This window comes from Perca fluviatilis, chromosome 2 (assembly GCF_010015445.1).
Source record: "Perca fluviatilis chromosome 2, GENO_Pfluv_1.0, whole genome shotgun sequence".
In the NCBI taxonomy this organism is placed as follows: Eukaryota; Metazoa; Chordata; class Actinopteri; order Perciformes; family Percidae; genus Perca; species Perca fluviatilis.
Window position 1 is genome coordinate 41,491,964 of NC_053113.1, and position 14,119 is coordinate 41,506,082.

The following is a 14,119-nucleotide window of genomic DNA, read 5'->3' on the forward strand; positions in this document are numbered from 1 at the left end:
TGTGCTATTGTGTCAATAGAAGAGAGTATCATCATCATTCATATATAAAAACATTAGCAGTGCACAATGACATGGACAATTCTGTTATTAGGTTAAGGGCACGTTACTGCTTGCTCTCAATATATGCGTCATTGCTTTTTAATGAGGAGTCTCTAGGTAATTCACATTCGGTCGCTGTAGAGGTCACTCCACATTTTGACTATTAACAGAGGTGGCCAGGGATTGAATTTACCATGCCAGTGATAAAAACTGCATGGACGACAAGCATACCTTTACCCGCTCTTTCAAATATATTATTGATCATTAAAGTTCAAGTCAGATGTGATGACACTGTCAAGGTAGCCTTGACCCCTTAGAATTCCGCCCCTTTTTCTTGGGGGTGGGGGGGTGTAGCAGTGGGGGACGGGATGTTTAGGGGGTGGTAGCAGGTCAACAGTGGATCACACATCATCATCATCATCACACAGGAATATTGCCCTCATTAAATCCACAAGTCTTAGCTTTCCAGTTATACCCAATCTATGCAACTCCCAAGACCTCAGGATGCAGAAATCATTAAATACACCATTTTACAGTAATATAGGCGAAAATTAACACATTTACTGTACACTGCATGAGCATTAGCATGAAGTGGGCATGTCTGTAGAGGGAAGACTCGTGGGAACCCATAACATCCATTTGAATTCAGATATCTTGAGGTGTCTTGAAGGTCTTGAAAATGGCTGTTTGGAACATTATTTAGGTTTATGGTTGGTACAATTGGAGTGTTCGTCTAGTTTCATGATACCAATATATTCACTCTATCTTCAACTACGAGCCTGCTACAGCCTCTGAAAGACAAACAGTCTGCCAGGCTCGCCAGTGGGCCGTCCGAATGGCAAATGGGTTAAATCCAACTGAGGCACATCAGCAGTTTTACTAAGAAATGTGAATTTTTAATCATAATGACACCGGGCATTTCCTTTAGGTGGTGCACTGAAGGAAAGAAGCAAAAACCTTGTGTCTTCTTTATTTATTACATTTGTAGCAGTTGCAGATGTAGTGAGATTCTCTGTCTGACTTACAGTGGTCATTCAAATTAGTAGATAACTTAGAAGAGGGGAAATGGAAGACAGATGTCGTAGTTTTCAAATACTACATTTCTAGACATAAAAGCTGTGAATTTGGCATTTGAAAACAGATTTTTCTTATGAACAAAAGACTAATGCAAAACATCAATTGTATTTACTTCCAAGCCCCAACGTGTAGGATTGAAATTGTCCGACTCCTCCTGTTAGGGACAAGACTCAGATGTGACATCAGCACATTGCGATGAATGTGGACAAAGCAACATATTGAAAGATGCTTAAGATGCTATAATCACACATCAATCTTACACATAGGGGCTTTACTGTAAATACTAAATGAACCTGCATCTTCACAGTGCTCCGAAACTATTGAATGTGGAACTTCTGCTATAACTGCACCTCTCAAGGCCAGGTTATTGCTGTCATCTTTCTTTCTGTAATGAATACAGTTCATTATGTTGAGTGATGCAGTAAGTAGCAGAATTAATTACCAGAACTTTGTATTTATTGGTTTGCTTGCAGGCGCAGACTTTTCCCTTCGAAACCTTGGCTTCGGAGAGGCCCTCCCATCCCACGTAGCCACGTACAGGTCTGAGCTGGGGATGCCACACCGCGAGTACTCAGTCAGTGTGGGCTCAGATGCAGACACAGAGACAGACGGTATGATGTCGCCGGAGCATGCAGTCAGGTTATGGGGCCGCAGCAACACCAAGTCAGGCCGCAGCTCGTGCCTCTCCAGCAGGGCCAACTCCAATCTAACTCTCACTGACACGGAACACGAGAACACAGAAAACGGTAGGGCATTTTTCTCTTTTACTTTTCTCTGCCGGTCCTTCGAGCAAGCTGATTTTCTTTTTCGATGTTGATTCGATTTTGATGTCTAAATGGAATATGGTTTTGTGTGTGTGTGTGTTTTTTAAGCATGTTCCTTTACACTAAAGCAGAATTACCTGTTATGTCTCTGATACAAAAAAAAAAAAGCTAAGCTGCTCTGATGATATTGTTGGTTTGGACTTGTTTAGTTTTTGACAGAAATTTCGACTGAAATCTCATACAACCACTAGACGAATTGCGTCTATCTTTGTAAATGTCTTGGTACATGTTGACACCCTGGCACGATTTTGGTCTGACCAAACTGAAGTTGACATTTTCATTAAGCTTTTCAAATCTATGTTTGCATTTTTTCTTCAGAATATGGCTAAAGACCAAAACATTTAGGGTTTTACCTCTTAAAAGAAAAGACAATTACCAGTGTTTCAGCACAGCCAGGGATTTGGGATACCATTACCCCTGCTGTTCTTCATTCCTAGATAATTTCATTCTTGCTTTCTTCTTTTTGTTGCCGTGTGTGAATCACGGGGATTGTGTGGTCTTAGATAGGAAATGGTTTGGCAGGTTTCTTGGTGAAATCAGTGCCAGGAAGTGGGAAGCCATATGTACTGATTTCAACTTTCTGTGGCTGGTTTTCCCCAAGGGCCAGATGAGCCGGTGTGCATGCTCATAAGGTCACTTGAGCTCAGGGAATATGTAACTGAATCATGACAAGTGCCAGAAAATGGCAGAAGATAATACTTTCTTTAAAAATGTTATTGCGCTATCATGATACTGCAGAAGCAGAAATGCCATTTGGATATTCAGCTCAGTACTCTAAGCGCGGTAAACTCAGGTACAACTTATTAATTGCTTGGATAGTGTATACACTGAAAGAAAAAACTTTTGGAGAGAATTTAGTGCAGTGTGGAGGCAGAACCTGGCAGACAGGTTTCCTTTACCTACAGTACATATCCCTTTTCGTTTTCCTGAATTTCTGCCAAAAAGGAACATTTTCCATTTTTCTTTTTGACACGGAGGTGCTATGTGGTGAAATTTAAGTTCTGTTTCACATTATGCAAAGTTGAACTCAAACCTAAATCATGCATATTAACTGGCAGATTTATGGTACTGTTCCCAGGATACTTCAGAGATAGAGGAACTCATCAAGGGCCCAGCGGCAACATTGTAATTGCCCCTGCACCGCCTTGCAGAGGAACTTGTGAATAGTTTTGCATTTTAGAGTGTGTCACATTATGTATTAGCTTCTTATTATAACTGACAGAAATGACTCATGGAAGTGGAATCCATTTGCCCGAATGACTCAGGGAGAGAACGTGGCATCCCTTTGCTTGATCATCTGAGATGTCAGGGGACTTGAGTTTGGCTGCATTGTACATAATTAAAGAGAATCTCCTTAGATGGCTGTTCAGGGGTTGGTAGCGTACCCCTGCAATGTGTTGAGAGCACAAGTAGCTGCAGCATCATGCGACATCCGTGACACCCAACCAAGATTCTAAGTAGCTTTTTATTCAACTCACCCGAGCAGAAAGAGCACTTGAATTTAGCATTTAATTCAGTAATGCCTGATAACATACAATTTATATATGGCAAGTTAATTACAATCCATTGAGCGGGCTTGTGTGTGTGTTAATCTCTTTAAATCAACAAACCATTTACTCTGCTTTAATGTATTCAAGCCGCTGGGCCGTTCTCCCCCTCTTCACATGCGACTTACTTGACCCTGGTTTTAATGTATGCAAATAAGCAATAGCGATTTGGGAAAAAAAATTTCTTGATGCTCAAGTGATTCTCAGGAACCCCCATAAATACTATAATTAAAAAGCCCTTGCTGATAATAACATGCTACCTTTATTCTTGGTCTAATCTACTACATGATGGGTAGACAAGTAACAAATGAAAACAAAAGTTGCAAAGTGTTTCACTGTAGACTGTTCACTTTTCAATCGCTGGCATTTTGTACTTCATTTTTGGAGTTTTGAAAAAGTAGTTATGTCCAGCACCGATTGTTCATGTGTGTATGTGTGTGTTGTGTCGACGCTACATGGACGCCCCGTCCATAAATATAATACTAATATGTACTTTATTAGTAATGGTAAATGGACTGCATTTATATAGGGCATTTTTACCTTATACTGGACAAAGTGCTTTACAATTTGCCTCTCATTCACCAACGCACACACATTCATATGCCGATGGTGGCGGAGCCATGCGAGGCGTTGGGAGCAACTTTGGGTTCAGTGTTTTGCTCAAGGACCAGGAGGAGCCGGTGATCCAACTACCAACCTTGGGATTAAAGGGCGACCCGCTCTATCTCCTGAGCCGCAGCCACCCAAATGATCTTTAATCACTCCGCTGGTATTTTCTCCATTTAAACACACAAGCCTGAAATACATGCACACAAAGAAAGGACCCACAAACATGCATTAATGTGCAGAGACGGTGTGATGATGGGGCTGCCGCATAGCACAGAGTCCCGAGCATTACCGTGTTCAGTGCCTTGCTCAAGGGCACCCCGGTAGTGCCCAGGTGTTAAACTGGCCCCTCTCCAGCTACCAGTCCAAACCCACGTACCGACTGATACGTGCTGGACCTGAACCGGCTACTCTCCAGGTCTAATGCCAAGTCCCCACGGACTCCTCCTACTGCATGTGTATGGGTTGGTTAGTGTTCATGCAGTGTGTACAGGTATGTGTGTGTGTCTACTACCCAGCATGCCTCTAGTCCCTAGGGAGCCCCTTGAGGACACTTCCAGCAGGCAGCGACTGCTGAGTCATTGCACATCCTCCAGAGGCTGAACAGCAAGGAGGCCAGTCCGACCTGCTGGGTTTGGGAGAGGCCTGCTGTTCTTGGGTTTTACCCTCTTACAGTTTATCCAGATGTGTGCTCTAATCCCAACTTTCCCCCACTGTTATGGCTAGACTATTACGTTTCTGTAAGCATGAGAACCGGCAGTGGAGATAACCACAAAAGCCTGCTGAGGGACTGTTGTTATTCATGTGTTGCATAACCTGCAGAGAAAAAGAATGCGACTAAGGCCTACACAGTTCCTGTTGATAGAAAAGTGCTTGTGTGACTGACACTGGTATTTTTCTACAGACAAAATGTAATTAGTTTCAGTGGGTGGTTAGTTGTGTACTGATTTGGCTTTATCTTACTCTGTCCTCCTGGGAGATCTGTTCTATATTGATTAAGGAGATACAAGAAAATGTATGTGTGTGTGTGTATATATATATATATATATATATACACACACACATACATAGCCAAGCTTTGATCTTACACTGAAGTGCCATTTAGCAATGCAGTTTGTCCCTCTGAATTGTAATATGATTCAGAGCAGAATTTTTTATTTAAATATTGTTTTTTAAGTATAGTGTTTTAATACCAATGAATGGCAGAAAATCATCAGTGTGGGACTCATCTGTGTGATTTTTAATTTTAGGAGTTAATTATTTTTTATTATTGCTCATTACTATATACTGGTAGCTGTAGGCATTGCTTCAGGGCAAAGCCTCTAGGAACTCCAGTGAAATCTTCTTATGAAAGTCCCTCCATACCTTTTAGAATCAAGTCTTATATTTGTAAAATTCATTTAAAGTTTTATTAGCACACAACCTTGAATTTTGGCTGTGTTAGCACCAACAAAATCATCACTTTAGTAGCGATACTACAACTACTACTACTACTACTTTACCATTTATCTCCAATTTATTTTCATAGTTTTTACTAGTGGGGACACTTTAGATTTTAAATCGAAAATTGATTAAAAGGAGCTTTCGATTTTGACTAGTATGTTTTTATCGCTCCACCCCTACAGGTCCAAAGAAGAAAACTGCTGATAGCATGCAGCTAAAGACACAGTGTAACGTTAGCTTAGCGGTAGCCTGCAGCTTGACTTTTCCAGACACTGTGGCCACTGCTGGAGATAGGAGATGACGGAGAAACAAGATCCTCCTGCCTCCCTGAATTCACCGCGTGGCAACATTTTGCCTTCCTCGTGAGTTATGCAAACAAACAACAATGGGACTCAATGATGCCTTCAGGTACAACTCGTTAAACTAATGGTGCTATTGCGATCCAAAAAAACCTCTGAGAAACTCAAACTGTTGTTTTAAAGTACCCTTCTGCCATCTAGTGACTCTTATTGTGGAATACCCATTCCTGTTGAAAAAATGTTTTTATAAAAAATTTAATCAAATCGTGACCCAACAACCAAAAGTCAAATCCCCTAGTTTCTATGTATTTCATTCTATGCTATTTTAGTTTATTTACCTCTTATTTATTTATGTCAAACTCTATACTTACTGTATCTGTATTTATTGCTGTTGTTTCTGTTGTACTGCTGAAACAACCAACCTCCCACTGGGATCAATAAAGGTGTATTTTAATTTTAAGGTCTTACCTTTGCGACCGTTACAACTGAAGTATCTAAGTGTTCTTAGCAAGCAGGGTGGCAAGTCTTGAGCAATGGACCCAGATCCATCCATTCTGTTGATTGATTGATTGATTAATTGATTGATGGATTTTCTTTGAACAGCAGCCATTACATACATTTAAAAATCACAAAGGATATAAAAACAATAAATCTGAATTTCCATTGTGGTCCTCAAATAAAACACTTTGCAACAAGTGCAGGCAATAAAATCAACATAAATAATTAGCAGGCGGCCGGGTAGCTATGTCAACAATTTCCAATTTTATTTTGAAGAGAGGACCAATTTGAACTTGGAAATCCCCCACAGACTGAAAGAAGCACGTTTGTTGAAAACATAATGGTATGATTATTATCTTAAATAAAATAGTACCTGTTTTTGTATAAGCCTGCAGTAGACTTTAAGAACAGTTTAAAATCTTCAGTTTGTCCATACTTATCACATAGCCATGTTTTTATCACACCAAGCAAGTATGGGAGCAGCACAGATTTAAGGCTCCTCCACTGATAAATGATTTCAAGGAGCAAGAAAAAAAGACTGTAGTACGAATGATGGTCAGGTTTCTTAATTCAATTCTGTTTTTTGTTCTGCGTGATTAAATACAAGTCATCAATCAGCATTTTTACCTTCAAAGCACACAGTGGCTAATGTGCTGATGTGATCATGCTTTTAGCTGGGGTAAGAGCAATGTTTATTGATGTTGAGTTGTCAGATGAACAGCCGAGTCTTTTCATGTGGATTTAGTACCATGCACAGCCTATTTTCAGCATTACCATACAGATTTGTGTACAGCTGTCAAGATAAGATTTAGTTTTGCCTTGCTGCTAATAACCTTACATTTTCATATTGAGATATAAAGTGCCTTACTAATATTCAGGTTGTAATATGTTAATGCTGCTGGTCTGCTTTGCATATAATGTCACAAATCCTAAAACTACTAGTATGAATAATGGCTATAAATAACTACTTGTAGCAATATTCTACTAAAACAAACAAACTACAACTTCTGCAATTTCTTCTTTTATTCTTCTGTCTTCTAATATATATCTTCTAAATACAATAGTAATAATTAGTATTGCTTTTCTAACTTATAAAACAGACCACAGAACAAAAACTCTTGCAGTACGTGCAACCTCCTCAGTGACAATGATTTATTCCCTTACTGTTGAAGGATTGAGGTTAGCTCCAGGGCCATGCTCAGTTACTGGATCTTTGAACCTAGCATGACTGTCTATGAGGTAGGGCTGGGACGATTCGCCGACGTAGTCGACGTCATCGATTACGTAAATAAATCCGATGCCATCACCCAGATGTGCCAATCACTGGAACGAGACAAAAAAAAAACTGTCCAACTTCTCCTCCCTACAGTGCTTAACCAGCCTTTAGATACAAATAATGAAAGTTAAATTAAAGGAAGAAGAGCTTGGATGTTAAACAAGAGCTTATTCATTATTTTACCTACTGTTAAAAAAAAGCAAATACAGGCTACTCTTTTTGCACTTTAAGTTTTTATTTCTGTATTCCTCCTAAAAGTGACTTTATTTTGTGGTTGGATTGATAGCCTACATCTGGCTTCAGGTTGGACTACAAATTCATCATTTTAATTTCATTAACAATTTTAATAAATAGAGATTTGAACCTTATTGAAATTTGTTTTGTGTAAATTGTTAATAATTGAGCAATGGGAAAATAATCGCTAATTGAAAATTAATTGTTAGATTCATCGAAAAATGAATCGTTAGATTAGTCGACTAATCGAAAAAATAATCGCTAGATTAATCGTTTAAAAAATAATCGTTTGGGACAGCCCTACGTAGGAACATGACACAGCCCCAAAATGCTGAGGGATTTGAACCTGAGTGGAGCGGAGAACATCAGCCTGGCCATCAAACATGTTGATAGTGATTGACAGCCACCTTTCCCTTGCATAGAAAAGCACCTTTTGAACTTGAGGGTGATTGTCCAATGTTTTTATTATGAAGAATCTACAGGTTTTGCCGAATGCTTACACGCTAAAAGTGAATGCTTAGACAAAAGCATCAAAACCCCTTACTTTGGTAACCATGCCTTAAACCAGGGAGCTTCAACAGGGGGTCCGGGACCCCTAGGGGGGGGAGTAAATGCCGGGGGGGCTTCAAAATGATTGTTAATTTTTTCAAAAATGTTAAAAAGTCTTAACATGAATCCAACATATTATTAGCAAATACAGATCCTCACTGCTTACTGGCCTACAGTCAGGGTAGTCACTAAGGCCATCCACAGATGTGTGCCACATGTATGTTTAACATTAGAACATGATTTATAAAATCATGCCAACAATTATTAGGCTATTATTATTTGAATAGCTTAGTATTCTATGCAAAAAAAATATGTATAAAGGTTTTAAACATTAAACATTATTGTAGGCCCATTTAAATATGCAACTTAATTTTATGCAATATATATAGTAGGGGGTCCCTGATCCATCTTTCTTTCAGATAAGGGGTCCTTGGCTTAAAAAACATTGAAGACCCCTGCCTTAAACAAAGGCACCAGAAGTGTTTTCTGCTTTTCGCTTTGTTTGCAATTCCGCAACACACTTCTTACATTAGACACTTCTGTTCAAGAATCAGAACTCTTGCAATCATTGGGAAAACACTTTTCTTCAAAACGCACACACCCACACTCATGATCACCTTGTGTGCCGCCATTAGTCTGCAAGGAGTTCTCCATCACCATGCCACTCTAGGTCCCTACAGTACTGCACACTGTCACATTTCTGGATGCACTAAGGCCCTGTTTACACAAATACGCTCATGGGCTAAAACTTAAAAATATTTGATCAGATGTGCCTTTAGACGACGGCATTTTTGGGGCTTAAAAACGCAAAAAAGTGAAACCACCTTCCAGAGTGGAAATCTTAAAAACGCTCCAGTGCTTCACACTACCACCTAGCCGCTTGTCTAAACGCAGAAAAAGAAGTGAGAACGTAACTCCACTTTTGCATTTTCTCTTCAGATTGTTTCCATCTAAACATAGCCTAAATAATGTAGTTGTACAGGACGGAGCACAGCAGCCCAGGTCTGTTGTCATCTGGGATAAAGCTAGTTTCCACCGGGCTGCGGTGGGCCGGGACTGGTTCACCAACCCCAATACTGTAACTTCACAGTTGTATACTTGGCCCCTTACTCCCCATTTCTCAATCTGATTGAGGAATTCTTTTCAACTTGGTGTTGGAAAGTGTACGACGGCCAACCGCATGCCCTTTTGTTGTAAAACCTGCAATGGGAAAAAATAAACTGTATACATTTTTTCTGATGCCTTTTCTATTTTTGCATTCATTGAAATGTAAGTAGATGTTTTTCATAGGAGCCTGTATTAGAAAATAGGTTTACAAAGTGCTAAAAGAGAGCAGTGTTTTGTATAAAGCCTGTTGTTGCTGCTTTGAAAGAGTAATTCAAGCGGTGTGTGTATAATTTTGTTGCAAAAATGCCATTTTGAAAAAGGATTTTTAGATTGCAGAGTTTCATCTTGACATAGAAGTGAGATATTAGTATCCAAGTGGTGTGTCTTATTTGGCTTGTGTGAAGAGTTTGGACACAATGAGCCACATTCCGCAACACGTGTGTAAGCAATCGGCAAAACCTGTAATTCTATTGCTGTGAACATGTTGCAGTATCAACTGTAAGTTTACAGCATGGCTCTTGGAACCTAGGTTGTGAGTTTAGCCCAATTGGAGCTCATTGGATGGACAAATGTGCATTGTATCCTATGCTGATACAATATTCATGATATATTCACTGTATGGTATTACAATATGGCAACAGTCTTTATACTGTATGCATCATACAATTGCAACCTATTTTGTGGGAGAAAATAACAACTAAACTTTTTTTTAAAAAGGAGAAGAAGGAAACCATTGCACTATTGTACTAAGGTAGTGTTTTAAATTTGATCACACCACTGTTTAAGTGATGCTAAGCAAGAGATATTCATCTGCTATCTGTGTGTATTGTTTTGGAGAAAGAGTCAGTTTTTCAAAAGACAGAAGACTGAAGGTTTTGGATACAGTGTTTTAATTTTGCGAGAGAATTGTGGAGTTTTGACAAAAAGTTATTTCTTTTCAGTTTTGTGTTTAGAGTTTTGAGAAATTGATTTATAGTTTTTAGGAAGCATGTTCAAACGATTGTGAAAAACTGGAGTAGTACATGTTTTTCTGTTGAATGCAGGGTTTTATTTCTTAAATAGACCCAGGCAAAGTAAATATCGGAGTTCGCAAAAGTCAGAGAAACATTAGTGTTGCAATGTCTAAATGTACATTTTCTTTTAGCACTCCCACAGTCCAGTATGACTAATCAATGTTTTCTAGTTGGGTTCTTTGGATCATTATTCCCTGGACTACACATGAGTTACGACAGATGGATGAAAATGAGGAATCACATTAGTCCCCTCTGCATAATGACTCTAGTGATTTCTCAAAGTAACCATGAACAAGCCGCATTGTTACACTTTGATACAAAACCGTGCACCTTAATCTTGTACCTCATAAACTGACTGTGCCTACTGACAAACCACTGCTGATGGCCACACCAACCTGAAGTGAATAAGCACATTTCTTTGATGCACACTCCACATTTAAGGTGTGTTTATACCTTTGAACTGATTCCCCAGCTTATTGGGAGCCTGTGGGGTGTAGTGAAATCAGACTTCCAATTAGACAAGTTGCTTCCTGTATTACAGGGCTGGATTCATTAGGGCATGTTTTACAGCAGTGTGGTAGGACCACAGAGATGGGGTTTCTTATTGTGACCTTGGAGTAGAAGTAACATGTTTGCACATGTACGCTATCTCTCTCTCTCTCTCTCTCTCTCTCTCTCTCTCTCTCTCTCTCCCCTCCCTCTCTCTCTCCCCCCTCCCTCTCTGTCTCAATTTTTTTCAATTTCAATTTGAATTTCATGTTGCTTTATTGACATGAAAAAGGGTAAGTTGAAACAATAATATATATAAAAAAACAAATAAACAAAAGAATAGAAAAATAAAAATGATTATATATACAATTCTCTATTAATTATCTCTCTCTCAATTTTCAATTTCAGTTTGCTTTATTGGCATGACAAAAAAAAAATACATCATATTTAGCCGATAGCCATGCCGTGTTAATAGAAAAGGAAGCTTTTCATCGTCACTGTAGGTAGCCTGGTATATGTTTTTCAAATTTTTGGAAATATTTGGTTCTTAAGTCTTCACATTTGGGACATGTACATAAGAAATGTCACTCTCTCTCTCTCTCTCTCTCTCTCTCTCTCTCTCTCTCTCTCTCTCACTCACACACACACACACACCTCACTCACTCACTCACTCACTCACTCACTCACACACACACACACACACACACACACACACACACACACACACACACACACACACACACACACAATCGTCTTGGGTGATGCTAAGCGCCGGACAGAGCAACGAGGCCTCTGCAAAATAGCCTCTGGAAGGAACTTGTTTTGGTGGAACATGTGTACGTTCAAAGGTTGTTTTAGTCGTGAAACAGAGAACTCCGATTGGACAGATAGTCTAGCTAGCTGTCTGGATTTACCCTGCAGAGATCTGAGGACCAGTTAACCATAGTCCTCAGAAATCAGCCAGAGTTTAGAACGCCAACACAAAGAAAGAGGACGGGGACGGGGACAGACAGCCAGCCCAAATGAGTGAAATCCGGTGGAATTCAATCCCCGTCGATATAGACCACACACACATATGCGGCGCAAATAAAGAAATAGACAGTTGTTAGGTGAATTTTTGGGCTTGAAAACCAATTATCATATGTGAGAGCAATATTGTTATTAGGTCTCCCTGGTTTTTGTTTGAAATAAAATTGACAAAAATTTCCAATCCATGCAAAACAACAAGCATGTTATTGGTGTTTTTTTAATTTTAATGATGCATTTGATAAGGTCTGTAAAGCCTGTCTTGTTTCAATCATTATTGTTTTTATACGGAAGCATTTAATAGTAACATAAAACAGTTTTATGTGATGGTCTTATGCTGGTAAATTTGGAGTTGTTACAGCTCTAAGTAGCATCAACCTTGTTCTGCTTATGTGTTCTGGTACATGTTGCAGGTTGCAAAATGAAAGAAATATATATACAGAAATATCATCACCTGGTAACTGTAACAAAGCATTTAATAAACTATTTCTCTTGAAATAGCTTCTTTTCATAAAATATGGGTTTAATTTTTAAAATGTTATTTTATTCAGTGTACATTGCTGCTTTCCATAAGAAATGACTCCCATATAAAAAATGTCAGGGTGCTGGTTCGAACAAGTCGCATGCTTGTTCAAAGAATCAAGATCAAAGGAAGTAAAACAGTAAGAGCTATTTCTGTCAGACAGAGGCAATTATTATCTGTATAAATAATACAGATAATAATTGCCTCTGTCTGACAGAAATCTTTGGAATTTGCTAAGTCATAAACTAAGTGACAGATGTGTAAAATAGAACAATATGTTTTAATGAACCACACCTTTTATACAGTGGGGACTGGTAATTATATCCGTTTCCCACTAGAGACAAATATAATCACTTTTGTAAAACATTGGCATTTTGATGCATCAGTGCTAGAGACAGAGGGACTGTGATCATTTGCTGCAGGGAGACAGTACTTTCTGTAATAGTGGGATCTGTAATTTCACTGAATCCACATTGAGCACAACATGAGAGCTTGCTCTGAAACAGTCACGGCCATCGTAGCAGCAGAATATCAGGCAAAAATGATGCTTCAAAGAAATCACTAGTGGCTTCCCGGCTCACAGCCGTGCTTATTTCCTCCCGCAGTATTTCTTGTGAAGTTATTTATTTGTTTACTTTTTTTTTGGCATCTCGCAGAGTCTCTGCTCAGATCATGGATTAGTGGAGATATTCTCTTGCTCATTTGCAAGCTAATTTGCTGGGTTTAGAGGCCCTTGTGGACAGTTTTGGTCCGTTATCTGTGGAGTTGCATACCCGCTCCCTGCCAGCGCCTCTGACAGTCTAAACCAACAGCACATCAGGGCCCATCTTCCCACCAATGCTCAGGGGCCGCAGTACAGCTCAAAGCACGGCATGGAGCAGGATGAGCCCTGCTCCATGGAGGATCATCCTAACCCCCATCTCACAACTTCTGTCCCTCTCTTAGCAAGATTCATTTAACATACAGTCAATTATCTATGCTTCATGTTATATTTATGTGATACAAATAGCAAGGCACTGATTTAATATTCTGGCTCTCTAGCGGTGCATATACTGACTTTATTACAGTTTTTTTTTCAATTGCTAACAAGCATCGGGCAATACTGAAGCCACACTCTTCTAAACACTCTGCATTACCTCCATGCATCTTGGCCAAACAGTTAATCTCTCCTCCAAATCTCACTGCAACCAACAATACACTTCATACAGGTCTCAAAATAAGCTCGGTGGTCCGAAACACTGGCGACACCTCTCAGTCAGCAAGCAGACATCGTCACCCAAACCACACTAGCCTAAAAACCACTGACAACACAGAGCATTACATAAATGATCAACTTTTATCATTGAAATTTGGATTATTATTATTTTTTTTAATAAATCCATATTTTATAATAGAATAACTGTTCTAAAGGAGCCTATATGTAACACAAATGAATCAGAAATCTGCTTTAATATCCTTTTTTTCTATATTTTTGCATAATAGTAATGTACTTGTGAAAAATAAAAAGTTGAAACAAAAAAAGTCCTGAAATTCCATAATCAGATCAGTCATCGGCCAGATTCAATCCAC

The 14,119-nt window shown here is 39.1% G+C and overlaps 1 protein-coding gene across 1 annotated transcript in view; it reads left to right on the forward strand.

Annotated features, from left to right (window-relative positions):
* tenm4 (teneurin transmembrane protein 4) overlaps nucleotides 1-14,119 on the forward strand; it is a 226,404-nt gene that overhangs the window by 77,450 nt on the left and 134,835 nt on the right. Inside the window, 1 exon segment of the mRNA XM_039778870.1 lies at nucleotides 1,590-1,862. Coding sequence (XP_039634804.1) covers nucleotides 1,590-1,862 — 273 coding nt within the window.